Below are 27,698 nucleotides of genomic sequence, written 5' to 3'. Positions count from 1 at the left end.
CCCCCGCTGGCCGCGGCGTGGTCGGCGCCGCGCCGGCGCGGCACGCGGCGCCCCCTGGCGACGGCGGCGTTGCCGGGCGGGGCCTGAGGGCCGCCCATGGCCGCGGCCTCGGGCCATGGCGGAGCCGGCGCCGGGAGCCGCCGCACCGCGGGGCCGCGGCCGGGCCTGGCAGCGCGGCGGCTCCGCGCACGCCGGTGAGGACGGCACGGAGCCCTGCGGGCCCGCTCACAACGATTCGGACGCGGACACCCCTGGGCGCGCTTTGAACGGTCCGGACACGGATGTCGCCGACCCCATTTGCAACGGTTCGGACACGGAGCCCCTCGGTGCCGCTGAGGACGGGCTGGGCACGGAGCCGCTCGGCCCGCAGGAAGACTCGGAGCCGCCCAGCCCCGCTCAACACGGCTCGGGCTCGGAGCCGCCCAGCCCCGCTCAGCACGGTTCGGGCTCGGAGCCGCCCAGCCCGCGGGAGGACGCGGCTCTCCCGGCGGGGCCGGAGCTGCCGCTGGTGCCGCCGGAGCTCCGCGCGCGGCTGCTGGACCGGCGGGACTACCGCGGGCGCGCGCAGGCCGTGGAGCAGCTGCGGCGGGCGCTGGAGAGCTGCAGCCCGGCCGCGCTGGGCTCGGCTCCCGCCGCCGCCCTGCTGGGGCTGATCGCGCTGCTGGACGCGCTGCTGCACGACCCCAACTTCGCGGTGGCGCGGGGCGCTCTGGAGGCGACCCGGCTGCTGGCGCTGCGCCTCGGCCGCCGCGTCCCGGCCGTGCTGGCGCCGCTGGTGTCCGCGGCCGCGCGGGCGCTCGGGGACGCGCAGCCGGCCCTGCGGCGGGACGGCGGGCGGCTGCTGCTGCGGCTGATGGCGGCGGCCGGGCCGCGGCCCGTGCTGCGCCTGCTGCTGCAGGAGCGGCTGCTGCGGCACCGCAGCGCCCGGCTCCGCGAGGAGCTGCTGCGCACCTGCATCGCCGCGCTGCTCACCTACCCCGCCGCCGAGCTGGAGCTGCCGCGGCTGGCGGCCGCGCTGGCGCCCGCGCTGCTGGACGCCAAGCGCAGGGTCCGGCACGCCGCCATGGAGGCGCTGGCCGCGCTGGCGGCGGCGCTGGGCCCCGGCGGCGGCGGCGCGCTGCTCCGAGCCCTGCAGGGCGTGGAGCTGCGGGCCGGCGGCGCGGGCGCGGGGCGCGCCCTGCAGGCCCGCCTGGCCCGGAACGTGCTGCCGCGGCTGGGCGAGCAGGGGCTGGTGGAGTACGGCGTGCCCTTGGTGCCCTCGGGCGGGCGCTGCCGCGGGCCGTGCCCGCCGCCCGCAGCCGACACCGAGTGGCTGCTGATGGGCAGCAGGAGCCGCAGCGCGCACGGACACTGCGGGCACCCCGCCTGCCGCGGGCCCCGGCGCGGACACAGCCCCCGCAGAGTCCTGAGCGCCGGCAGGGGCAAAAACAAGCTGCCCTGGGAGAGCGAGCTGCCCGCCGACAGGGACGGTGCCGCGGGAGGGAGCACGGCTGTGCAACAGGTACGGAACTCTCTGGTACCTTTATCCCCGAGGCCTTTCCAAAAAGCAGGATGGAGAGTTGTCGGAGGCTTGCTAAGTGAGAGTGTTTGTGAGCTGTGACTTCTGTTCCGTGGAGCTGTACACTCAGATCACTCTGCGAAAGTGAATTTGGGAATTCCTTATGTCAGATTCAGCTGAGCGATTTACCACATCACTTGTCACTTCCAGAAAAATACATTATTTTTCTTGAGGTTAGCCGAACTACCTGAGACACTCGTTAGGTCTGACGGTAGTGACAGTAGTGACTGGCATGTCAACAGTGGCAGGTGAACCCCTGGGAATGCACACAAAAGTGGGGACAAGAGCTTTTATTTGTATGTTTGTGTTTGAAAGCGTGGGACTGACTGCACAGAGTGTTTTGCTTGGGGGAAAACAAAAACTTCAGCTCAGGCTCTGGAAGGAGATCTCCAGGATGGGGTGAGCCAGGGCTCTTTGGGATAAAGCTGGAGCTGCCAAGTGCCTGTGTGGCTCTTGCTCCTTGGGCTGATCCAAGCAGGAGAAATGTAGGTCAGGCTGGAATAATGATTCTGGTTGAGTTTGGATGCAATCACCTACTGACCACGTCAGCAGCTGGAATGGGGAAGAACCTCTGGAAAGTTGTCCAGGTTCTTTTTCCTTTGTGGTTCTGTGACATGTTTTGGACACCACACATCTCTGTGTGGTGCTTTTTCTGTTGTGTTTTGGGGGTTATTTTAAAGTTGACACGTTTGATTTATCACAACTTGATCCCCTGTGAGGGAGCTGAAGCAAACAGCTCCTCAGGAAATCAGAACTGTGCAGAGGAGACTCCTCAGTGCCACATTTACACACTCGGATTTTAATGCTCAGTTGCTCAGTTGCTTGTTGCTGGGCTGGGTGAGGTCATGGACAGTGAGTGCTGCTCTGCAGCCTGGCTGTGGGGCACAAAATAAACTCACTTCATGTTTCTGGACTGTCAGACCGTGAAGTTCAGACTAGACTTGAATGCTCATCTCTTTCCTTGGTGTCTGTGTTGCCTTTCCTGAGGCTCCTAAAGACATCTGTGTCTTCCTGAGCTGATGAATCAAATCCCTGGGGATGTCTACAAAGAGGGCTGGGACAGCAAGATGTGTAGGAAACAGCTCTGGAGCAAGAAGGGTTTCCTTTTTGGAACAGTTTTCAGTATTAACTAATACAGCTTGCAAAAAAATAAACCAATCAGCAGTGCCAGTGTTCTGCTGGCAGGTTGGGCCAAGCCCTGTGCTGCTGCTGTTTTTCTGTAGCTGTGAACAAAAAAGTTAATACAGGCACCAGCACCTGGCTGGGGTTGGAAAGGAGGAACATTCCCTGCTTGGAACAGCCCCTCTTCAAGGAGGTCAGAGAGGGGCTCTGGAAATGCTCCTTTTCTGAAAGGAATGAACCTTTTGTACATGTGGTTGTGGTTTTTATCTCTAACTGGGAGGAGTTGCCAGCCCTGTAGGGAGAGAGAGAAAGCAAGGGTTCTGTTTGGTTGGTTTGTAAAGTGCATTTGGAGGTGGGGTAAATCATAAGTTCCTGCAGTGGTTTGGGTTAAAGGGACCTCAGATCCCCCCCAGAGCCCCCCTGCCATCCCAGGGACCCCTCCCACTGTCCCAGTGTCCAGCCTGGCCCTGGGCACTGCCAGGGATCCAGGGGCAGCCACAGCTGCTCTGGCAATCCCAGCCCAGACAGGAATTCCCAATTCCCAACATCCCACCCATCCCTGCCCTCTGGCAGTGAAACCTGATTTGGCACAGGATGAACTGGAGTCCTGTTGGCCAGACCCCAGATACTATAAAGCAAACTTCAAACACCTGTAATAGTAGAATATTTCCCTGGTTGCTGTGGTTGTCAGCTTTTCTGCTCCTTCTTCACATCCTGATCCTTTGACACATCTGACTGAAACTCTGTGGGGCAGGGGGCACTGTTTGTCCAGTGAAGGGTGTGAGGGAAGGGCTGGAGCTTGGCCAGGGGGGGCTCAGGTTGGATTTTGGGAAGGTTCTTCCCTCCCCCAGAGGTGCTGGCACTGCCCAGGCTCCCCAGGGAATGGTGACATTCCCAAGGCTGCCTGAGCTCCAGGGGGTTTGGACACCAGGGATGCCCAGGGTGGGGTTGTTGGGGGGCTGGGCTGGGTGAGCCCTGTTGTGGGTCCCAGCTCAGGATGTTCCATGGTTCTGTCTTGGATCCATGAAGGTGAATTGTGTTTTCAGTGTGGGAATGTGACCCTGGCTGGTGTTCCCTGGACTGAAGACATTCCAGGAGCTGTGAGAGTCAAGCTCTTGTCCCTGGGCCATCCAGCAGCCAGGATCTGTGGGGGAAGTTAGCCCTGGATCTGCCCTTAACTCCCTCAGTGAGGAAAATGCATTTATCATGCTTAAATCTCTGCTAGTCAACTGGTTTCTGTACATGTCAAATATTAATTATTAATTCAGACATTCCTTTGAAATGAATTTGCTTAAAAATTAACTTTTGGAGTCATTCTGTGGCTGAAGGGATGCAGGGCAGTAGCTTAATGTTCAAAGCTGTTTTTCTGCCAGCATTTTTAGGGTCATGTTACAGGGTGATTGTCCAAGGCTGTGTCTAGACTTTCCTGATCAGATAAGGTGTGAGCAGAACATGTGTAAGTTAATGTGTACTAAGAATAAAAGGCAGATAAGGCACATGGACCTCAGGGTTTGTCTGGCAGCCCCTGTGGGAGCTGTGGGTTCTCCATCCCTGGAGGGGTTCAGGTGTTCAAGGGCAGGTTGGAATATTGAATATTCCAGTGTGAATGTTCCCCCAGGGACACACAGACCCTGTCCCTGCTGCTGGAGGTACCTCTGGGTACCCAGGGGCTCCCTGTGGGGGAAACAAGAGCATTTCAACATTTCACTGGACATTTAGACCCTTTCACAAAGTTCATGTGGACTCTGGGATCTCCCCTCACTCTGGAATTCTTCTCATTTCCATATTGATCTGATAACTGCAGAACTTGATAACTCAACTTAGTGGAGGTCTCTGAGTGTTCACATGGCCTAGGAAATCAGATTTATGGAACAAAACCTCTTGGTTTTCCAGGGATCAGGGCACAGAGGGTGAGCAGGGTGTGGGATAAAGGTGTCCCTTCCTTGGGTGTCCCTGTGGGACCCAAGCCCTGCTTTTTCTGGAGCTGGGGGAGGATTCTGGGGAGATGTTGTTGTGTCTTTGTTGGTCCCTGTGTGGGAGAAGGTTGCTGATGCTGCTGGTGTTGCACTGGGAGCACCTTTGGTGCATCCCATGGCCCAGCTCCACAGGGGAGGGGTGCAGGGGGGGAATGTTTGCCTGGTTTGGGTGTGGGGCTGGGAGCAGCCTGGGACAGTGGCAGATGTCAGGGATGGGATTTAAGATTTTCTTCCCACCCAAACCATTCCAGGATTCCATCATGGGTCACTCTCAAGGGCTGGGCTTTGATAACCAAATTACCAATTCCTGTGATAGATGGATTCAGGTGTTCTCCAGCATTTGTGGAATTTAAAGGAATCTGAACTCTTTGGGGAAATTCCTTTGCTAGGATCTGTTATCTACTCCAGGGAAACATCTGGCAGCTTTGGGTTTGCTTTATTTCCCACCACCCCCAAGCCTGTGTTTAGTGAATTTGCAGTGCTGTAATTGTAATTTGTGTACAAGGCAGCAGAGTTTTCACTCCTGGAGCTGGGATGGCAGCAGCTGAGCAGTGTTGGAATTGACTCCTCCTGCAGGTGTTGCTGTATCTATGGAAAAATGGGGTGGGAGCTCATCCTGTACCAGCTCCTAAGCAGAAATCCCTCTGTCCCAGCTGAAATCAGGCTGTGCTGGCTTGTACAGGGAATGTTTCATTATGGGCTGAGGGTCCCTGGATGGAATGATGTTTGCTGATTGCAGGAATGGGAATGCCAGGGTCTCATGTCTTATATCCCAGCTTGTAACAACCTGGAATAAACCACTGCAGCATTTTCCTGCTGTTCTTTTCATCCTGTGTCCCTCAGAAGGGAGAGCAGGGTAAATACAGCCTGGGAATGATTTAAACCACTGGTTTTACTAATTAAATCAGAAATTTATTTAAAGCATGACCCTTTCTTTGTTAAGTATTGGTATTATTGAGATTTTCTCCCTACCTGTAGCCAGTTCTCAGTAAAAGCTGCTGCTGTTGCCAGGTGCAGTTTTAGACTGAATCTGGAGAGTGAGGTTTGCAAGAAACTGTTCCACCCTGGGATTTTGGGATTCTGTTAAACACTTCTCCATCTAAGGCACATAATTCAAAAGACCAGTATTTATTTTTTTTAATTTAATTTTTAAAATAGTGCAATTTTCTACCAGTTCATTTTGTTGGGATTTTTTCCCCTTTCAGTGTGAGTAGTTTTAACCTGTATTTTAGCAAGACCTGCAAAACAGCTAAAATGCTTCCTAATGTTGAAAATATTGAAATATTGGGCAGGTATGAAAGCAAAGCTTGTGTCAGAATGTTTGTGACTGTGCTGTTTGCATTTCATTTCACACAAAACAGTTTGTTTTGCTTTTCCCTACAGTTGGCTGCATCCAATGATTCCCTTCCCTCCCCGAAGCTCCAGGGAGTCCCAGGCAGTGAGGATTTGCTTTCCAGCAGGAGCAGAGCTGCCAGGACTTTGTTGGAGCTGAGCTCAGAGCATTGTTCCCTGGCTGCTGGTGAGTGGGGCACAGGCAGTGCTGCAGCTTTTAGTGTCTCAGGAGGCTCTGAAAAGGCTGGGCAAGCCCAGACCTGGGGATTGTGTCCCCCTGGGCTCTGTCCTTGTCCCTTGGGGCAATCCTGGCCCTGCCAGGGCTGCTCCCTCACTGTGCTCTGGGTTTTAGGGCACACACTCAAAGAGGGGATTGTTCCTGGGCTTCTTTTGCCCCTGCAATTCCCAGCTGGAGCAGTGCCCTGGAGGAGCAGCCAGTGCTTTTCCCTTTTTCCCCCTGAGCTGCTTTGTGAGGTTGCTTAGAGACTCTGCAGTTAAGTCCTTGGGGTGTATTTGAGTTCCACACTCAGAGCTACACAGTCTGTGCTCCCTCTGCAACCCTCTTGGATGTTCTCTGTTGGGCACCATGTGTGAGCTATTGATGTGGCTCTTTGTGTTCTCTTTTGCAAGGTGCTCTGGGCTCTCATCAGCCCCAGATCTCAGGGAGAGGAGGGACACTGGGATACCCACAGGCACGTGGGAAGAGTGGCAGTGTGGGCTCTGATTTGCAGTTTTTGGGATTAAATAATTGTCAGCAGGACAAAGGTACGTGGCTTCTTCAGTGGCAGAACATTTCACTTTGGAGTTGTCACTTTGGAGTTCTCTTTGTTCCTTTGCTTCCCTAAAAATGGAAACTCTTACTGGGAGTTGTTCAGTCCCTCTCCAGATGGCTCCTCCTTCCTGTGATTTAATTTGTGCTTGTTAATTGACAGCCCACCTTTGATCTCAGGCTGTGTCAGAGAAAAGGGGAGGATCCTCTGGGAGGATCACAGCAGTGTTTGATCTGCTTGCATCACTCTTATTTAAATGCAGTTCTGCAAAACATGCCTGAGAAATCCTTTTAAGGCTTAAGCTCACATTTGGAAAGGAATGCAATTTGCAGAATGAAGTTGGTTGATTTGTCTGCTTGCTTGGGCAAAACCTTCAGGCTCTGGCTGCCTAGTGGTGCATTATTTCATGGGAAATTATTCTTGTGATAGATTATTTCATTGGGCATTATTTTTATACTTCATTATTTCACTGGAAATCATTCTTACAGTGTATTATTTCATTATAAATTCTTATTGCAAGACCCAGTTACCACAAGCACTGTTCTCTTTTCCTTTGCTCAGTTTGTTCCAGCCTCAGTTTTTCCAGCAAGAGCCAGAGAAGTTTTTGCACTCAGGCAGAGCCCATCATGTCCTTCCAAGGTCCCAGTGCCAGCCAGGGCACCTTCATCCTGCCCTCCTTCCCCTTGTCATCCCCCAGGAGCAGCCCCAAGCACCTCTCCTGTCCTGCTGCCTCTCCAGGGAAGGGCCAGGGGGATCCCAGGGGCCTCTCCAGCTCCTGGCCTCTCAAGAGCTTCCAGGGGCTGCCCAAGCCTGGCTGCCAGAAGCAGCTGCTCAGCCACAAGCCAGGAGACAGCACAGGTGGGAATGTTCTCAGTGTGATTAAAAGGGATTTGGGGTTTATTTTGAGGGATTTTTCGGTGGTCAGAAAATCCACAGTGGCAGGAGAGAGGGAATTGGGCAGGGCCTCAGGTGCAGTTAGGATTGGAAGGGATTTATTGATTTATTTACTTATGGCTTCACTGCTCACATCCCTGCAGGCTTCTCCTCAAAAGTGGAGCCTTTGCATTGTCATAAAGCAAAATCTGCTACAGCTCTGCTCCTCTGGATGTCCCAGGGGAGGGTCTGTCTTCCAACTAAAATAAACCCAAGTGGAGCACTCTGGGGAAAGGCAGCACAGAAATAAAATGTTACTGCTCTACCCCAGTCAATCCATGTGCAAGGAAAGGGAAACTCTGCATTTTGCCTTTTTGCCTCTCCTTTGGATCATGGAATCCCAGAATGGTTTGGGTTGGAAGACACCTTAAAACTCATCCAGTTCCAGCCCCCTGGGTAAAAATATCATTACTCTCTGTTCAGGTTAAAGTGCTTCCTAATCACTCAGGAGGTTTCTGAAACAAAGCAACATTTTCCACACAAGGTTTTGCACTGATTAAAGAAATTTATTTGAAATTTCATCTTCACTGAGGCCCACATTTTTGTGCATATATAAAAACTTTCCAACAGAATGCTTTGGGAATTTCCTGCCCCTGGAATGTGACTCTGCCTTGTAGATGTATTTATTGCTTGCTTTATTGTTGCATTTATTTTTTGTTATTGTATTTATCACTTGCCACATATTTTCCATATGCATTTTGATTTTTTTTTTTCTGGTTCTTTGGAGTAACTTTTTGTTACAGCAGCTTCCATGGAAGTTTGGGGATCAGTGTTTTTCTCTTAATGAAGAAAGTTAATTACTTTTTAAAGGAGCTAAGGGCATGTGCATGGACTTTGATGATATTTTGATTCTATGTTAGTGTGCACATGCAGGAAACACTAATTTATATTTTCTTAAAGGAAGGAGACACTAAAAGTGGAATGAATTGGTACCTGAGCCTGCACAAGTGTGTTTCTAACACTCATTCCATGGCAGAAGGAGTTTTGTAGGTACAGAAGTGACAGGTGAAGTTTGTCCTGGCACTGTCCCTGACAGTCCCTGTGTGTTCCAGGGGACAGCCCAATGGACAAGCAGCTGGAGAAGAATTCCCTGCAGCTGGAGAAGAATTCCCTGCAGCTGGAGAGGCATTCCCTGCAGCTGGAGAAGAATTCCCTGCAGCTAGACAAGCCCCCTCTGCAGCTGGACCAGTCCCCCCTACAGCTGGAGAGGCATTCCCTACAGCTGGAGAAGCCCCTCCTGCAGCTGGAGAGGCATTCCCTACAGCTGGAGAAGCCCCCCCTGCAGCTGGAGAGGCATTCCTTGCAGCTGGAGAAGCCCCCCCTGCAGCTGGAGAGGCATTCCCTACAAGTGGAGAAGCCCCCCCTGCAGCTGGACCAGCCTCCCCTGCAGCTTGACAAACATTCTCTGCCCCTGGAGAAGCATTCCCTGCAGCTGGACCAGCCCCCCCCAGCCCTGGAGAGGCATTCCCTGCCCCTGGAGAAGCCCCCCCTGCCCCTGGAGAAGCCCCCCCCGGCCCTGAGGGCTGCCCTGGGCAGGGTCCCGGGGGGGCTGCGGGGGGCCCGGCCCGTGCCCCCCCTCCCCCGCCTGCCCAGCCCCCGGGAGCCCCCGGGCTGCAGGGAGGGCACGGGGCTGGCCCAGCTGCACCTGGAGCCCCAGGACCAGGAGGAGGTGGGTGGGTGTGATAAATGCTCCTTTACCAGTTTAACCCTGTGACCCCGGGATGGGCAGGGCTGGCTGGGTGGGTGGAAGGTGCCTCCGCCATGGGACAAGGGAGCTCCAAGGGCCCTTCCATCCCAAACCAGCCTGGCATTCTGTGACTTCCTGGCTTTGCCTTTCTGCCTGTACCTTCCATCCTCTGCTGCCCACTGGAAGAAACTTGGGGTGTTCAATTTATAACGTGAGAAATATTCAGTAAAAAGAGAGGAGAATGCTGCAGCATAAAGCTCTAATAATGATAGATTTTCCTGCTCATTTGAGTAGGATCTCTGCTTGCTGAGCACTGATTGTGTGATTTAGAGGAGTTAAGATGGGATCTTGGGCAGGAATTCCTGGCTGGGAGGGCCTGGGATGAACTCCCAGAGCAGCTGTAGCTGCCCCTGGATCCCTGGCAGTGCCCAAGGCCAGGCTGGACATTGGGGCAGGGGGAGGTGTCCCTGCCAGGGCTGAGATGGGATGAGCCTTTGGTCCTTTCCAAGCCATCCCATGGTTCTGTTTCTAGGATGTGCAGATTTGCTGGGAAAAGCCTGAGATCCCACTGTGTTCTGGCAGACACCAAACCTGCTTTAATCTGCTGAGAAGCACAGAGCAGTGGATGTGTTTTAGCTGATAAATCCCCGTGCTCTGGAAAGGGCAGCTGGGACACAGCACTGCTGGGAAGCTGGATTTGCTCACAGTTGTGAATAAAACCAGCAGAGGGATCATTATAATCCCACCCAAACGGTGTGAGGGGTGATGTGCAGCCCCTGGGCTGAGCTGGACACTCACAAACAGACTTTATTTAGCTGAAAGCAGCTCTTCCCTTGCACTCAGCGCTGTCTTTCCCGCCGTGCAGATGCGGAGCTGCCTGCGCTCCCTGCGGAACAGCGCGGCCAGGAAAAGAGCCCAGCTGAGCAGCAGCCTGGCCGGGGGGCAGAGCCCCGGGGGGACCCCCGGGGGCAGCCCCGGCTGGGCCCGGGGCACGGGGGGCTGCGGGCGCGGCCCCTCCCCCGGCAGCGCCCGCCGGGAGCCGCCCGCCCGCCGCAGAGTGATGTGAGTGCTGCCGACGGGCACACAGCACAGACACAGACACAGACACAGAGCAGGGCTTGGCTTCACTGGAGAACGGGACAGCCAGGGGACACTGCCCGCGGGACTCTCACATTTGTGGAGCACAGACACACAGCAGGGCTTGGCTTCACTGGAACAACGGGACAGCCAGGGGACAGTGCCCGCGGGACTCTCACATTTGTGGAGCACACAGCACAGACACAGACACACAGCAGGGCTTGGCTTCACTGGAACAACGGGACAGCCAGGGGACATTGCCCGGGGGTCTCTCAGATTTTTGGAGCACACAGCCTCCTTTTATCCCAGTTTCCCATCTGCATTTCCCTCTCTCTTTCCCCATGGGCTGAGGCACTTGAGAGGCACAGACTGCCCAAACACCTGATACCTGAGATTCCCCTCTCATGTACAACCACACCTTTTCATTTCTAATTCTTATACAATTCATTATTTTCCCCATTGCTTCTTTCATCTTCCAATACCCAATTCCATTTACCAGCAAACCTGCAGTTTGTTTGTAAAGACAAATCTCTTTTCCCATTCATCAGTCAGTGGGATCCATCCCATTGGTTCTTTTATCTCTCAGTGCTGGTTTGATCTAAAAGCATTTTCCAGGTGAGTGTCTCTGCTGGACACTGGGCTGGGAACAGCTCATCCCTGGAAGTGGCAGGAGGGTTTGGTCACTCTCCTGCCAGGTTGGAACCAGCACCATCAATCCCCAGGCCAAACAATTCCTTACTTGATGGGTGTATCCTAAATTTAGTCCTAGTGGAAGGTTTCCTCATCAGGGTGTTTTTCATAATGGACCTGCTCATCAAATAATTCCCCCTGAATTCAGTTTCTGCTCAGTGGGAACATTTGTGGGAATACAGGAAAGAGTTTTACCATGAAGAAACTGAAATCTGTTGTTGCTTTTGGCTGGGCTTTGTGGAGAGTTGCACCTATAAAATGTGTTTATCTGAACAGGTCAGACACTTTCCCAGTGCTTGGCAGCAAATCCCACCCTGCAAAAGAATGTCCAGCAAGGCCCAGTGACACAGAGGGGGCAGAGCATCCCCCCAGCACAGGTATGTTCTGTCAGCTCTCACCTGGGGACCACAGAGCCCTTGGGGTGGCTGTTCTCACTTGGGCACTGAGCTCCTCAAAGGGAACAAAGGGAACTTTTTCTTCTTCTGGGGCCAAACTGGGACTTGAGGGTGCTCAGGTGAGGAGTTCCAGGCTTGCTGATTTCCTGTGGGAATGGAGGTTGTTGCTGCTGTGTGTTTTACCCTCCCAGGGCAGTTCAGCTCCCTGAAATGGGCAGGGACCAGCTGTGTGGGATGATTGGTGTTGAATCAGTTTTGGCCCTGCTGGAAGGAGGAGAGGAGCTGAGGGAGCTGTGCCCACAGGCTGTCCCTCCATCCCATGTCCCCAGTCCCTCTCCTGGATCCCTTCAGCCCTGCCAGGGGCTCTGAGCTCCCCTGGATCCTTCTCCTCTCCAGGGAACATTCCCAGCTCCCAGCCTGGCTCCAGGCTCATGTCACTGGGTGTTCTGCAGATCCTCCTGGCTTCAGTGACAGTGTCCTGGCTCAGGAAAGGGATCAGTTCAGATGGGGGTGGCATTTTAGGAGGATGAAACACATCCCAAGGCATGACCAACATGATTTCCAGTCAGTGCTCTTTGTGCTTTCAGGCTCTGCAGAGTCAGTGCCTGGTTTTGCTCTGAAGAATGATCTGGGTTTCACATCTGAAGATGTTCTTGTTGTTGGCCAAGGTACTGCAGACCCAAAATCATCCCCTGTGTCCCTTTGAGTCATGAAATGAGGGAAAATGTGCCTGTGTAGAGTGGGAAAGAACAAATAGAGTGTCCAATGTTTTAGATTGTTCACAATCCCCAGTTTAATGGGAATATAAAGAATTGTGCTTGACAGTGTTGCAGTTCCTGGATAGACAGTTCCAGTCCTGGCATCCCTGCAATGAGATGCTGTGATCCCTTCCACCCAAACCCCTCTGTGACCCCATGTTGTGCCCTCCAGGTGTTTTTGGGAGCCCTCCTGCCCCAGCTGCCAGCCAGTCCCTGCCCTGTGTGGCCAATGGGGATGGCCAGGCTGCCAGGGAGGGGGCAGAGCCAGCCCCAGGGAGAAGCTTCCAGCAGAGCAGCACTTCCCATTGCCAGAGCCCTGCAGGGAGTGGAGGAGAGGTAAGGACTGCACAGCCTGCTGCTTCCCATCCTGCAGAGGGACTGAGCCCAGGACTGCAACAGCCAAAGCCATTGAGCTGCTGCTCCTGGTTTTCCTTTTGGTGCCACCTGGATGGCAAATGGATGTGCCAGGAGCTTCCCACTGTGCTCAAATCCCTGCAGGAGGGAGGAGGGGAGCTGGGAAATGCCCTCCCTGCCTCCCTCAGCATGTGCAGGTGAGGAAGGAGGGATTGGCTGGCTTGGATCAGCTTTTGTTTTCCCCAGGGATGAATTAACCCAGCTCCAATCAGTTTTTCATAAAAGCCTTCCTGAATTTTTGCCCATCATCTGGTTTCTGAGGAGTGGTGCTGTTTGTTAAATACTATTTACAAATGTAAGTGGAGCAAAATTTATCTAGGTGGGATACAAAGTTAAAAACACTGAAATGAAACTCTTTCTGCAAGCCTTTAAAATAGCATTTGAAGAATATTAAAAGTTGAAGTTAATGATTAACAGTGTCTTAGTTTTCTGATTTCCACTGAGGATGTGAACCCTTGGCAGGATCAAATTCAAAGGAATAAGCAGATTCAATTTACTAAACTGAATTTGAATTTAACTACATTAAATTTATTTGCTGAGTTTTCCTGAGACACAAAAGGTGTCATAAAGACATGAGAGAGAAGGCTCAGATCACAGAAAATCCTGATTTTCCATGCTGACCTTGGCCAGCATCAGGAACTGGGGAATCAGTTCTGGGGTAACTTATGCATGATCTTTTTTTGCAGGTAAAAGTGACCTTGTCAAAATCTGCTCAGGAGAAGCTGAGGAGGAAGAGGAAAGACCAAGAGCACAACCAGAAAGAGCAGCAGGAAGGCAAAGCCTTGGAAGGGAAGGAGGAATTCCCCTGGGAAAGGATTAGACTGAGTATGAGTGAACCAGAGAAACTCACAGCAGAAAGTGAGGATGAGGGTTTGTCTTAAATGAATATTCCTGTTCAGTGCTGCCCAAGGGAAATTGGGGCTGGCAGTACTGGGGTTTGACTTGGTTCTGGTTGGTTTTATTGTAGTTTGGACATTTCCTTCTTTCCTAGGCTTTAATCTCTCTGGGGATTTATTGACATCACCAAGGAATGGATCTTTGTCCTTAGAAAATGTGGCCTTGAACCCTTCCCTGAAAAGAACATCCAGTTTGAAGAGGTCAAAGTGTCCATCCTTCCTGGATTCTGGTAAGCTGGAACAGTAAACTCTTAAAATATTTGGGTGGGTGGTGTGGGACACATCCAAAATACAATTTATTTGTGCAGTGGACAGTCCTGAGGTGCTCTGAAAGATCAGTACTGTGGGGCTGGGGGGATTTAATTGGTTTTTGGGGATTCAGTTGATCATTTTTCATCTGGAATCTGTTAGGGAGATTCATGAAACATCTCAGAGGGTTTTAGCTTGATCAGGATCTGAAATGATACAATACTGAACAGCAAACTGACACCTTCCTGTCCCCAGAACCCCTTCTCTTACATTTTGGCACTGAATTGCCTTTAAAATAAGCAGTAGAAAAATGTTAAGAGTAGTTCCTAGTGATGGTGCTCAAAGGTGGCCAGAATTTCTCAAGTGTCTCTTCAAGGTTTGTGATGTTTTTAGCACACTGTGCATCTGTTTTTCCATTAAACAACCACTACCTTTGTGTTTGTGACTCTTAAAAGTGAAGGTTGTGTGCAAAATTGACTTTGCATGAATGAAACTCTTGTGAGAATTAAGGCTCACTGTTTAAAATTTTTAAAAAGTTTAATAAGGGATAAAAGAGACAATATCCAGCACTGGGGTGCCTGGCAAACTGCCAGAGCACACATTTGGCTTAAAACAATTTTCTTGTGTACCTTTTATCATTGCACTGGTTACAAGCATGTTCATAAGGTTGTACACATTCAAACATTCCTTTGAGTTCTTTTACATATTCTGGGAATTCTTTCAGCTATGTTCAACCCCTGACCCATGTGCAATAGCATAGATTTGATTTTTGGGAGTCACAGGTGATCACAGAGTCTGTTTATTGGCAAAGGATTCAAATAAATCCATATTCATAATAACAGCCCCTCCCACCCCCTTCCTATGGTAATTAGCTGGAATAGCTGTTAAGCATTGATTGACTTCTTAAATTAAGTCTGGGGTCGTTTTTGGGGGGAGGGGTCTGAAAAGGAGGAATTAGGGTGAGTCTTCCTCCCCCTGAACTCTTGACCTTTTCTATCAGTGACAACACAAACGATTTCTGGGGACAGTCCAGTTTTCCACAGAATGGGTTCTGGTTCATTCTCTGTGTCCCTTTGGATCTGCTCACTAGTTTCATCTTTTCCCATTGTAAGCACAGCTGAGCAAACATGAAATGCCAGACAGTCAATTATTCAAGTTTCAGATAACTGCTCCCTTCTCCCTCCTAACCTTTGTTCCGAGTCAGTGTTTCAGGTGTGTTTTTGGCTGAGCTGTCCTGCCTGAGCACTCTGTGGCCCTGGCCTGTCCCTGGGGGCTGGGTGCTGCTGGCAGGGCAGTGACACAGGTGTCCCTGTCCCCAGAGGTGCTGCAGAGCCCCGAGGTGCTGGAGCCTGGTGAGCTGCAGCCCCTGCCCCGGCCCGAGGCAGCGCTGGCAGAGGCACTGACACTGCTGGCTGAGCACGACTGGTGGGGATGGGATAATGGGATAATGGGATGGGATAATGGGATAATGGGATGGGATAATGGGATGGGATGGGATGGGATAATGGGATGGGATAACGGGATGGGATAATGGGATGGGATAATGGGATGGGATAATGGGATGGGATAATGGGATGGGATAATGGGATGGGATAATGGGATGGGATAACGGGATGGGATAATGGGATGGGATAATGGGATGGGATAATGGGATGGGATAATGGGATGGGATAACGGGATGGGATAACGGGATGGGATAACGGGATGGGATGGGATAATGGGATGGGATAATGGGATGGGATAATGGGATGGGATAATGGGATGGGATGGGCACGACTGGTGGGGCTGGGATGGGATAATGGGATGGGATAATGGGATGGGATAATGGGATGGGATAATGGGATGGGATGGGATAATGGGATGGGATAATGGGATGGGATGGGATAATGGGATGGGATAATGGGATGGGATGGGCACGACTGGTGAGGCTGGGATGGGATGGGATGGGATGGGATGGGCACGACTGGTGAGGCTGGGATGGGATAATGGGATGGGATGGGATAATGGGATGGGATAATGGGATGGGATAATGGGATGGGATAATGGGATGGGATGGGCACGACTGGTGAGGCTGGGATGGGATGGGATGGGATGGGATGGGATGGGATGGGATGGGATGGGATGGGATGGGATGGGCACAAACCCTGCAGAGGGAGGGGAAACATGCAGAATGTCCCACTGGAAATATCCTATTCTTGTTAAAAAGGCTTTGTAATAAATGGGGTTAGATTTAGCTAACGGGTTGGAAATGCTCCCGTAGAAAAATCAGAGTTTGATTAACAAACTCTCTGTTCTGGTAGAGAAGGGGGGTTGCACCTGGAATAACAAAAGGTGTTATGAGAATCCATAGGAAAAATACGTAAACTGTCCAAAACCAGAAAAATTCTATAGATAAGTAATAGACAATTTGTTAGGTAAAATGCCATTTCCCATGAGAATCCATGGAAAAACTGTGTAAACTGTCCAAAAATGGAAACAGTTGATAAGCAGTAAAATGCCATTTCCTAACCAATGAATTGAATGGCAAGGAGGTTATGAACAGTTAAACACAAAGTCCTGAGCTGTGTAAATATGAGCTGTGACATTAAAGATGGGATTTTCTGCATGAAGAATCAAGTCTCATCTGTATTGTGACATAAAGTCAAAAATAGTGATGGGGACTGGGAGTGAGAGGAGGAAAATGGGAGGTTCAGTCAAGTTGGAGATGAAAAATGAGGTTTGTTAATTCCACACTTGAATTTTTTTAATGAGACTTCAAATGGATGGAATTTAATGTTATTTTTGCACCCAGGGAGAAGAAAATTGAAGGTCTGAACTTTGTCAGGTGCTTGTCTGCCTACCATGCCCCTGTTCTGACTGCAAAGCTCCATGAAACAACTCTGGCTGTGGCTCAAGAGGTTAAGTTTTCCTATCAGAATATTCCATTGGCTCTCTGTGTGTATATTTGTATTTTATAGCTCTCTGGAGTGATTTATGCTCAGCTCTGGTGAGTTTTCCTCAGTCTCAAGGATGATTTGAGACTCAGAGGCTGAGAAAATGTAGATTTTAACTTTATAGTTTTTTTAATTCTCACCCATTGTGAATCAAGTTAGAAATGTGTTTCTCAGTTGCTTGCAATGTTACTTAAAAATGACAAAGGGCAAACATGAATATTTATGTTAAAGTCTCTCTGATAAACATTATTCATTGTTTTTTGGGTTTTTCCTGTGTGCAGGTCAAGAATTTACGCTCAGGTGTTTCTCGAGCTGCTGTGGTCTGTTTAGGGGATTTGTTCACCCACCTGAAAACCAGCATGGACCAAGAAGTAGATAATGCAGTAAAAGTCCTTTTGCACAAAGCTGGGGAATCCAACACTTTTATAAGGGAAGAGGTAGACAAGGCACTGAAGGCCATGGTTAATAATGTGACTCCAGCACGTGCACTTTGTTCTCTTATAAATGGAGGGCAAAGGTAATTCCTCTAAAGACTTTATATAGAATATTGTGAATAGAGTCAATTTATCAAATGTAGGTTTTTTTAAAGTAGATAGAAATTTGAAAATCCAGCGGGGGCTGCAGGGGCAGCAGCGGGGGCTGCAGCGGGGGCTGCAGCGGGGGCAGCAGCGGGGGCAGCAGCGGGGGCTGCAGCGGGGGCTGCAGCGGGGGCTGCAGCGGGGGCTGCAGGGGCTGCAGCGGGGGCTGCAGCGGGAGCTGCAGCGGGGGCTGCAGGGGCTGCAGCGGGGGCAGCAGCGGGGGCTGCAGGGGCAGCAGCGGGGGCAGCAGCGGGGGCTGCAGGGGCAGCAGCGGGGGCAGCAGCGGGGGCAGCAGCGGGGGCAGCAGCGGGGGCTGCAGCGGGGGCTGCAGGGGCAGCAGCGGGGGCTGCAGCGGGGGCTGCAGGGGCAGCAGCGGGGGCAGCAGCGGGGGCAGCAGCGGGGGCTGCAGCGGGGGCTGCAGCGGGGGCTGCAGCGGGGGCTGCAGGGGCTGCAGCGGGGGCTGCAGCGGGAGCTGCAGCGGGGGCTGCAGGGGCTGCAGCGGGGGCTGCAGCGGGGGCTGCAGTGGGGGCTGCAGGGGCTGCAGCGGGGCGCAGGCTGCGGGGCCGTCCCAGCGCTGTGTCCCGCAGGCACCTGCACTCGGCCGTGAGGAGATGCTCGGCGCAGCACCTGGAGGAGCTGGTGCGGCGCCTCGGCCCCGCGCGGCTGCTGCGGGCACGGCCCGCGGCAGAGAGACTGCTGCCCGCCATCGCCCGCTTCGCCCAGGACAGCGCCCCGCACACCCGGTGAGGGCGGGACACGGGGAACAACGGGGAACAACGGGGGATGGGGACATGGGGACAGCGCCCCGCACACCCGGTGAGGGCGGGACACGGGGACACGGGGAACAATGGGGGATGGGGATATGGGGACAGCGCCCCGCACACCCGGTGAGGGCGGGACACGGGGACACGGGGAACAACGGGGGATGGGGATATGGGGACAGCGCCCCGCACACCCGGTGAGGGCGGGACACGGGGACACGGGGAACAATGGGGGATGGGGATATGGGGACAGCGCCCCGCACACACGGTGAGGGCGGGACACGGGGAACAACGGGGAACAACGGGGGATGGGGATATGGGGACAGCGCCCCGCACACCCGGTGAGGGCGGGACACGGGGACACGGGGAACAATGGGGGATGGGGACATGGGGACAGCGCCCCGCACACACGGTGAGGGCGGGACACGGGGAACAACGGGGGATGGGGACATGGGGAACGGGGACATGGGAAACGGGATGGGGACATGGGGAACGGGGACATGGGGGACAGGATGGGGATATGGGGAACGGGATGGGGATATGGGGAACGGGGACATGGGGGACAGGATGGGGACATGGGGAACGGGATGGGGACAGGAACATGGGGAACGGGATGGGAACATGGGGAACGGATTGGGAACGGGATGGGAACAGGATGGGAACGGGATGGGAACGTGGGAAACGGATTGGGAACGGGATGGGAACAGGCTGGGAACATGGGGAACGGGATGGGAACGTGGGGAATGGGAACAGGAACAGGAGGAACGGGATGGGAACGGGCCGGGAACGGGATGGGAATGTGGGGAATGGGCTGGGAACGGGATGGGAACAGGATGGGAACGGGATGGGAACAGGATGGGAACAGGCTGGGAACATGGGGAACGGGATGGGAATGTGGAGAATGGGAACAGGCCGGGAACGGGATGGGAATGTGGGGAATGGGCTGGGAACGGGATGGGAATGGGCCGGGAACAGCCTAGGAACATGGGGAACAGCTCTGGGAACAGCCCTGGGAACATGGGGAACAGTGCACTGGGAACATTGGGAACACCTTGGGAAGAGCCCTGGGAACAGCCTGGGAACAGTGCACTGGGAACATTGGGAACACCTTGGGAAGAGCCCTGGGAACAGCCTGGGAACAGTGCACTGGGAACATTGGGAACAGTGCACTGGGAACATTGGGAACACCTTGGGAAGAGCCCTGGGAACAGCCTGGGAACAGTGCACTGGGAACATTGGGAACAGTGCACTGGGAACATTGGGAACACCTTGGGAAGAGCCCTGGGAACAGCCTGGGAACAGTGCACTGGGAACATTGGGAACAGTGCACTGGGAACATTGGGAACACCTTGGGAAGAGCCCTGGGAACATTGGGAACAGTGCACTGGGAACATTGGTAACGGTGCACTGGGAACATTGGGAACAGTGCACTGGGAACATTGGGAACATTGGGAATGCTGCACTGGGAACATTGGGAATGCTGCACTCAGCCAGGGGATCCAAGGAGCAGTCAAGGGGCAGTGAGTGACCTGAATGGGGTCATTTGGATGGATTGCAGTGTGTAGCTGCTGGGATAGGCTGTCACTGCCTGTGGGTCTCTGTGCCTGGCATCCCTCTCAGCAGGGTCTTTGCTGGTTTAGAGTCCCTGTTCTTCCCAGCTCCAGCCCTGCAGGAAAGGCAGAAGCTGCTCTCTGAGGTTCTCAGGGTTGTTTATTCTTTATCTCAGGAATTCTTTCTCTGAGTTGCAGAGGTCTGTGAGCACGCTGCTCAAGGCACACACTGCTCTGCCAGAGGGCAGGTTTTATCTTTTATACTATAAATTACATACCTAATGTTTACAATCACTTTCCAATACATCAGCCTTACATGGCCCTGTCCAGTTTGCCCTCACACCAATCCAAAAGTGCCATCCTGGCTCAGAAAATGGATGAGAAGAAAAGACATACCACACCCAAAATCCTCCATCTTAACTCTAAACTTCTTATTATAAACAATATTATTAATTCACTTTTCTACCTTCTAATAATCTAATTTACACTCTACTTATTTTTTGTGACTTGTAATTCTTCCTGCAGTGATTCCCAGGGGCTTAGATGCAGTCCACAGGAGTGCTGGGTGCTGTGCCAAGGCCTCTGAGACCCCTGCCAGGGGGTCTGGAGGCACCCAGGGAAGCCAGGGGACCTCCCAGAGTGTGGTTCCAGCTTCAGGCTGCTGCAGGGTTCAGGTAGCTCTGAGAGCCCCTGAGGCAGAGGGTCAGTTTCTCAGCTAGCCAGGAAAGGCTCTGAGCATTGCTGTAGAGGTTCTGAAAGTACATTTATTTCTTCAAAGGGTTCTACCAGCAAAATCCAGTTACACAGTGGATGAGGTTAGACCCCAGAGCAGGGCCCTGGCATCTGCTGCCCTGAAGGCAAAGAAACCCTCAGAGCATGCCCCCCTCCTCCTGGTCTAAACTTCTGTTATCTCTTAGGATTTCTATTGGTTCTTAAAGTTGTTAAATGATTGTTTTTTTCTTACTTAGAATTTTAAGGTAATTGGATAGTTTGTAATTTGTAGTTTTCATTGGTTAGGAACTCAATCCTCTGCAAAGCTGTAAAAACCCCTTATTGTATTAAGTAATTGGATTTTTGTATGTGGACCCCTTTGAAGAAATAAACATTCTTTGGAATTTCTGCAGCAAGATCTCAGAGTCTTTTGGCTGGCTTGGTAACTGTATTGCTGCAAGGACTTTTCAGAGCCATCCAGACTTGTAGCTGAAAGCTTGAAAACCCCACCTAGCCCCAAACAGTTAGAACATAGCACAGCAAGGGCTTTTTATAGATTTCAAGGGGATTATTATTACAAAGCACATCAGTCTCAACAGGCAATGGCAAAGCAATGGCAAAGCAGTAGCAGTAAGCAAATGGTTAAAAGCCACAATGGCTAAAAGCAACAGCTCTCCCCAGTACTAACTCTTATATAGAATTTTTCCAACAAGCTAAAATGGAAGCTCAAACCACCACTCCTTAACTTATTGGAATCCTAATTTCTTAGCACACTGAGTTATGTATAAACTACTCATACAACCCATCTTGTTCTATCTGAAAAATGTCAGCAATATTCTTACTACAGCTCTGTTATGATTAATTCCTGTCTACAGCTGTGAGCCTGAAGCCTGAAAATATCAGTATGTTTCAACTTTCACTAAAACTCAAGCTACTACTGTAGAATCCAGACCTTTTACTTACTACAGCTCCTACTAAAACTTACTAACTTACTTCTACTTTATGTATAAGTAGCTTAATATACTCCAATACATCCAAAAGCTTCAATGCAATCCTTGCACCTTAATTCCTCCTTGGAGGATTCAGAGAATCCCCTAACTCACTGACTCAACAGGGAGCAGAGAATCCCCTAACTCACTGACTGAACAGGGAACAGAGAATCCCCTAACTCACTGACTCAACAGGGAGCAGAGAATCCCCTAACTCACTGACTGAACAGGGAACAGAGAATCCCCTAACTCACTGACTCAACAGGGAACAGAGAATCCCCTAACTCACTGACTCAACAGGGAACAGAGAATCCCCTAACTCACTGACTCCAACAGGGAACAGAGAATCCCCTAACTCACTGACCCCAACAGGGAACAGAGAATCCCCTAACTCACTGACCCCAACAGGGAACAGAGAATCCCCTAACTCACTGACTCCAACAGGGAACAGAGAATCCCCTAACTCACTGACCCCAACAGGGGATTAGAGAATCCCCTAACTCACTGACTCAACAGGGAACAGAGAATCCCCTAACTCACTGACCCCAACAGGGGATTAGAGAATCCCCTAACTCACTGACCCCAACAGGGGATTAGAGAATCCCCTAACTCACTGACTGAACAGGGAACAGAGAATCCCCTAACTCACTGTGAGCAGTGGGGGTTGGAGCCTGGGCTGGTGGGAGGTGTCCCTGCCCCTGGCAGAGGTGGCAGGGAATGGGATTTAAGGTCCCTTCCAAGCAATCCTGTGAGTGCAGCCATGATCCCAGGCCTGGCAGGACTGTTGGGATAGTGCCTGGGGCAGGAATCACCTGGGTACCTCCTGCTGCAGGAGGAGAGGGGCTCACAGGGCAGGGAGGAGATGCAGCTACACAGGGAATGCTGGCTCAGATCCACACTTGGATCTGGTCCCTGACAAGGCTGGAGCACTCTGGTTAGAGCCAGCAGAACTGGAAGGCTGTTTTCATTCATTTGGTCAGTTAATTAAAGTGACCCTTGAGCACATCCTCTGGAGGAGGATGGAAGGGGATCTGTTACTCATGTCAACAGCAATCTTAGAGTCCTGGAATCACTGAGATTGGAAAAGGCCTCCAACAGTGACTGGGGACTCCAACCCTCCCTGGGCACTGCCAGTCCCTGAGCTCCCTTCCCATGGGGAAATTGCTGCTGGTTCCACCCTGAGCCTGCCCTGGCCCAGCCTGAGGCCGTTCCCTCTCCTCCTGTCCCTGTTCCTGCAGCAGAGCCTGACCTGGGGCTGTGCCCTCCTGCCAGGGACTTGTGCAGAGCCACAGGGGCCCTGAGCCCCCTTTGCTCCAGCCTGAGCCCCTTTCCCAGGTCCATTCCCTTCCCTGGGCACTCTCCCTGCACCTTTCCAGTTTGGAGTCCCACAGCAGCACTGCCCCAGTGACAGAGGCAGCCCTGGCTGCTGCTCTCCCTGCAGGTACCACGGGAGGAGGATGCTCCTCAGCATGATGGCTCACCCTGACCTGGATAAAATTCTGGAGAAGTTTGTGCCAGCCAAGGATTTGCCTTTCATTAAGGAAACTGTTGACAGCCTACGAGAGAAGGTGTGTGGGAAAGCTCTGGTGCAACACCTGGGGCAGGTGGATGTGTCCTGGGGGCTGTGGCTGTACAGACAATCCCAGCACTGCAGGCAGGTTAATTCCCTGTGGTTCCTTGTTCCATGAATCCCTGCTGTACTTTGTGCAGGGCCTGGGGGAGATGCCCTTGGATACACCCTCAGCCAAGGGAAGGCGTTCCCAGACTGGAAATGTTGGACATTTGAGATCATCCTCTACTTGCAGAGATGCTCCCATCATCCCAGAGAGGTAACGAGCTCCAGGGCTTATCCTGTCAGGAACCTGGCTGAGGAGAGAGCACAGGATCAGCCACACAGGGCTGGGAGAGTTAAACATCCCTGAAGCACAAGGAAAGTCTTGACCTGTGCCAGAGAAACTCCTGAACAGAGTGACCAGTTATATTAAAATGGCTTTGTGAATTTTGAAGTTAATTTGTCTACTGACCATCTATGAAATACACACTGCACACAAAACACCTGGAATTCACAGTATGGAAGCACAGAATCATGGAATGGTTTGGGTTGGAAGGGGCCTCAAAGCCCACCCAGGGCCACCTCCCACTGTCCCAGTGTCCCACCAGAACACGGCCATGGATCCAGGGGCTCGGTGCCCACCCGGGGCTCGGGTCCCACCCAGGGCTGGGGTCCCGCCCGGGGCTGGGGTCCCACCCGGGGCTCGGGTCCCACCCGGGGCTCGGGTCCCGCCCGGGGCTCGGTGCCCGCCTGGGGCTGGGGTCCCGCCCGGGGCTGGGGTCCCACCCGGGGCTGGGGTCCCACCCGGGGCTGGGGTCCCGCCCGGGGCTCGGGTCCCACCCGGGGCTCGGTGCCCGCCTGGGGCTGGGGTCCCGCCCGGGGCTGGGGTCCCACCCGGGGCTGGGGTCCCACCCGGGGCTCGGTGCCCACCCGGGGCTGGGGTCCCGCCTGGGGCTCGGATCCCGCCCGGGGCTGGGGTCCCACCCGGGGCTCGGGTCCCACCCGGGGCTGGGGTCCCACCCGGGGCTCGGATCCCACCCGGGGCTCGGATCCCGCCCGGGGCTGGGGTCCCACCCGGGGCTGGGGTCCCACCCGGGGCTCGGGTCCCGCCCGGGGCTGGGGTCCCACCCGGGGCTCGGGTCCCACCCGGGGCTGGGGTCCCGCCCGGGGCTCGGATCCCGCCCGGGGCTCGGATCCCGCCCGGGGCTGGGGTCCCACCCGGGGCTGGGGTCCCACCCGGGGCTCGGTGCCCGCCCGGGGCTCGGTGCCCGCCCGGGGCTGGGGTCCCACCCGGGGCTCGGGTCCCACCCGGGGCTGGGGTCCCACCCAGGGCTGGGGTCCCACCCGGGGCTCGGTGCCCGCCCGGGGCTGGGGTCCTGCCCGGGGCTGGGGTCCCTCCCGGGTCTGGGGTCCCACCCTGCTGCCCGGCAGCGTCGGCACGGTGAGACGGGACATGATGGGAGATGGGAGGTGTGAGATGTGAGATGATGTGAGATTGAGATTGAGATGTGAGATGTGACGTGAGGTGTGACATGTGACATGTGACATGGGGACAGTGGGGGGCTCGTAGGGTCAGACTGGAACTGGGAATCTTGCACTTGTCTCAGTCTCTTCTGCCTTCACTCAGAGCCAGCATTAACCAACACCAAGGGAACAGATCTTCTCATGTTCAGGCTTGGTTGTTTATTAAATCTTATCTAAAGTACACAAAGCTCAGCAACACTTAGCTAACTGATAGAAGTGAGCAAAATGGAGCAAGATCCAGCTGCTACAAGGTCTCTTACACCTAAACAGTGCTATAGAGAATTAACACTTATATTATTGATACTTTTAACCCAATAACCAAATTCCCTCAGTGACCCTCAGCGTGACACTGACTGACCAACCAAAAACTACTCCTGAAACTGTGAAGAAGAAGGAAAATGAACACCAAAAACATCACAACCCAAATTCCTCCATCTTGTCCCATACCTGTTATTACATTATAAAATCCTCAAATTCCAAACCCTTCCCCATGTGGAATCACACACTTCTATTTAACCACACACCTGTGATTTTAACTCCATCACTCCAATTTGGGAGCTTCCCAAGGCCTCAGGTCACAAGCAGTGTTCTCCAGGGGTCAGAGCCTGACAGCACAGAGAGATCAAACCCCCAGGTTTGTGGGATCCAACACCAGGTCACCAAATTCTTTGAGAAAAGTTTTGGCCCCTTTTTGGAATAAGGATGATTGACAGAGAGCACTGAGGAGCAGGGGGTCTGGGTGGGGCACTAAGGGAGGAGAGGAAGGGAACAGGAGGAAAAATGTGGAGTTTTTCACTCAGAGCACTTTTAAACAGGAGTTCTAAAAGTAGTTTTGAACATTTTTGAAGCCCAGAGAGGCTGTGGCTGCCCCTGTATCCCTGGAAGTGTCCAAGGCCAGGTTGGATGAGGCTTGGAGCACCCTGAGGTAGTGGGAATTGTCCTTGATGATGGCAGGGGAGGAATGGGATGGGCTTTAACATCCCTTCCCATCCAAACCACTCTGTGATTCCATGATTTCTGAAATCCTTGTGCTGTTTTCATGCCACTCTTGGGTAAATATCAAAATATGGAATAGCAGAAAGGATTAATGAAGAACTGTGAAACTGTCTCTGAAGTAGAGTTACAAGTTTTTGTGTCGGAGAAGGTGAGGAATGTACTATGATAAATTTTTCATGTTAAAGCTCAGGATGAGGATCCTGTCCAAAAGGAAAGGTTCTGTAGGAAAAAGAAATATTCAGCAGCTGTAAATTAAAGATAGGTACAATGAAAAGAAGCATAAGCTTGTCCTCCAGCAGTGCCATATTTTGTGTGCAGTGATGGAATCCTGGTGGATGGGTTTGAAACCTTTCTGACATTCCCTGTGCTGAGCAGAGCTATGTCTCCCTAAAAATACTGTCTGGCAGGAAATCTGAGCCTCAGTGAGAGTTCCTGTGCCTGGAGTCCATGGCCCTGCAGGGCTCAGATCAGCTGAGAGCACGGGGTTAAAACAGCAAATGTTTTAACCCAGCAAATAGTGATGCCAGGTATTTGCAAATCCCAGAATCCCAGAGTGGTTTGGGTCAGAAGGGAACTTACAGAACATCTGGTGACACAGAGCCATGTTCTGCCAGGGTGGGCAGTCAGTGCCAGTGATGGGCTTTGCCCCAGGCTCTCAGAGCTCTCCCTGTTCCCACTCAGTGCCAGTGATGGGCTTTGCCCTTTGCCCCAGGCTCTCAGAGCTCTCCCTGTTCCCCAGTCAGTGCCAGTGATGGGCTTTGCCCTTTGCCCCAGGCTCTCAGAGCTCTCCCTGTCCCCACTCAGTGCCAGTGATGAGCTTTGCCCCAGGCTCTCAGAGCTCTCCCTGTTCCCAGTCAGTGCCAGTGATGGGCTTTGCCCCAGGCTCTCAGAGCTCTCCCTGTCCCCACTCAGTGCCAGTGATGGGCTTTGCCCCAGGCTCTCAGAGCTCTCCCTGTTCCCCAGTCAGTGCCAGTGATGGGTTTTGCCCCAGGCTCTCAGAGCTCTCCCTGTTCCCAGTCAGTGCCAGTGATGGGCTTTGCCCTTTGCCCCAGGCTCTCAGAGCTCTCCCTGTCCCCAGTCAGTGCCAGTGATGGGCTTTGCCCTTTGCCCCAGGCTCTCAGAGCTCTCCCTGTCCCCAGTCAGTGCCAGTGATGGGCTTTGCCCTTTGCCCCAGGCTCTCAGAGCTCTCCCTGTTCCCACTCAGTGCCAGTGATGGGCTTTGCCCTTTGCCCCAGGCTCTCAGAGCTCTCCCTGTCCCCAGTCAGTGCCAGTGATGGGCTTTGCCCTTTGCCCCAGGCTCTCAGAGCTCTCCCTGTCCCCAGTCAGTGCCAGTGATGGGTTTTGCCCCAGGCACTCAGAGCTCTCCCTGTTCCCAGTCAGTGCCAGTGATGGGCTTTGCCCTTTGCCCCAGGCTCTCAGAGCTCTCCCTGTTCCCACTCAGTGCCAGTGATGGGCTTTGCCCTTTGCCCCAGGCTCTCAGAGCTCTCCCTGTTCCCAGTCAGTGCCAGTGATGGGTTTTGCCCCAGGCTCTCAGAGCTCTCCCTGCTGCTCCAGGTCTTTGATGCCTTCAAGCCCAGATTCCAGGACTCCAACAGCAAAGTGACCCAGGAGGCTTTGGTGGCCCTGCACAAGATGATCCCAGTGCTCAAAGACAATTCATCACCTGTGATCAACATGCTCATTCCTGCCATTGTGGACAACAACCTCAACTCCAAAAATCCAGGGATTAATGCAGCTGCCACCAATGTTATCCAGGCTCTGTGTCAACACTTAGGTGAGCAATTTCCTCTCTCTTAATTTGAAAGTTTTAATTGTGGTGATCAAGTTGTAAATTGAAAGTGTTACTCTTTCCAAGAGTTTCACAGAGCTGTACACTGTGTAAAAATCATTTGGTTTATTCTGGCCACACAAATCACCTGGATATTGCCCAGTAGTGGTTATTTTTCCATACCATTTCCTTATTTACCTTTTCCCTTATTGGGTTTTTTTCCAGATAATTCAATTTCCCATTTAAGAATTTAACATGTTTTGCTCTTTGCCTTTAGACACCTCCCTGCTCCTGCAGCCATTCTGCACAAAAGCCCAGTTCCTGAGTGGGAAAGCAAAGCAGGACCTGACAGAAAAGCTGGCAGGTAAAGTGCTGTTTTCCTTTGCTTGTTTGCTTGGTTGGGTTCCCTTAATTAGGGAAATTAATTGCAAGGTGGAGGTGGCTCTGTAGCTTCCCTTCTGTCTCAGGAGGTTGTGCAG

At 53.0% G+C, this 27,698-nt stretch overlaps 1 protein-coding gene across 1 annotated transcript; it reads left to right on the top strand.

The window, feature by feature from the left end:
- Positions 1–16: 16 nt before the first annotated feature.
- On the top strand, positions 17–27,698 carry TOGARAM1 (TOG array regulator of axonemal microtubules 1). Its single transcript, XM_079309102.1, has 19 exons — positions 17–1,501; positions 6,040–6,175; positions 6,619–6,753; positions 7,320–7,616; positions 8,744–9,360; positions 10,244–10,440; positions 11,422–11,522; positions 12,128–12,208; positions 12,471–12,634; positions 13,399–13,570; positions 13,704–13,838; positions 15,177–15,282; positions 16,649–16,754; positions 17,072–17,307; positions 17,956–18,111; positions 22,821–22,947; positions 23,090–23,208; positions 26,978–27,225; positions 27,497–27,698. Exons 1-19 carry the CDS (start codon positions 116–118, stop codon positions 27,667–27,669), a joined length of 4,692 nt encoding a protein of 1,563 aa, XP_079165228.1. The 5' UTR covers positions 17–115; the 3' UTR covers positions 27,670–27,698.

The sequence above is a fragment of the Erithacus rubecula genome, assembly GCF_903797595.1.
Source record: "Erithacus rubecula genome assembly, chromosome: 6".
Taxonomy (NCBI): domain Eukaryota; kingdom Metazoa; phylum Chordata; class Aves; order Passeriformes; family Muscicapidae; genus Erithacus; species Erithacus rubecula.
Note: the sequence above shows the minus strand (reverse complement) of the source record. Positions and strands in the feature narration are given on the sequence as shown.

Coding starts and splice junctions, on each gene's coding strand:
- TOGARAM1 (XM_079309102.1), top strand. CDS start 116: ATGGCGGAGCCGGCGCCGGGAGCCGCCGCACCGCGGGGCCGCGGCCGG. Junction 10,441..11,421: donor CCCGCCCGCCGCAGAGTGAT/GTGAGTGCTGCC, acceptor TTATCTGAACAG/GTCAGACACTTTCCCAGTGC. Junction 16,755..17,071: donor CTCTGGCTGTGGCTCAAGAG/GTTAAGTTTTCC, acceptor TCCTGTGTGCAG/GTCAAGAATTTACGCTCAGG.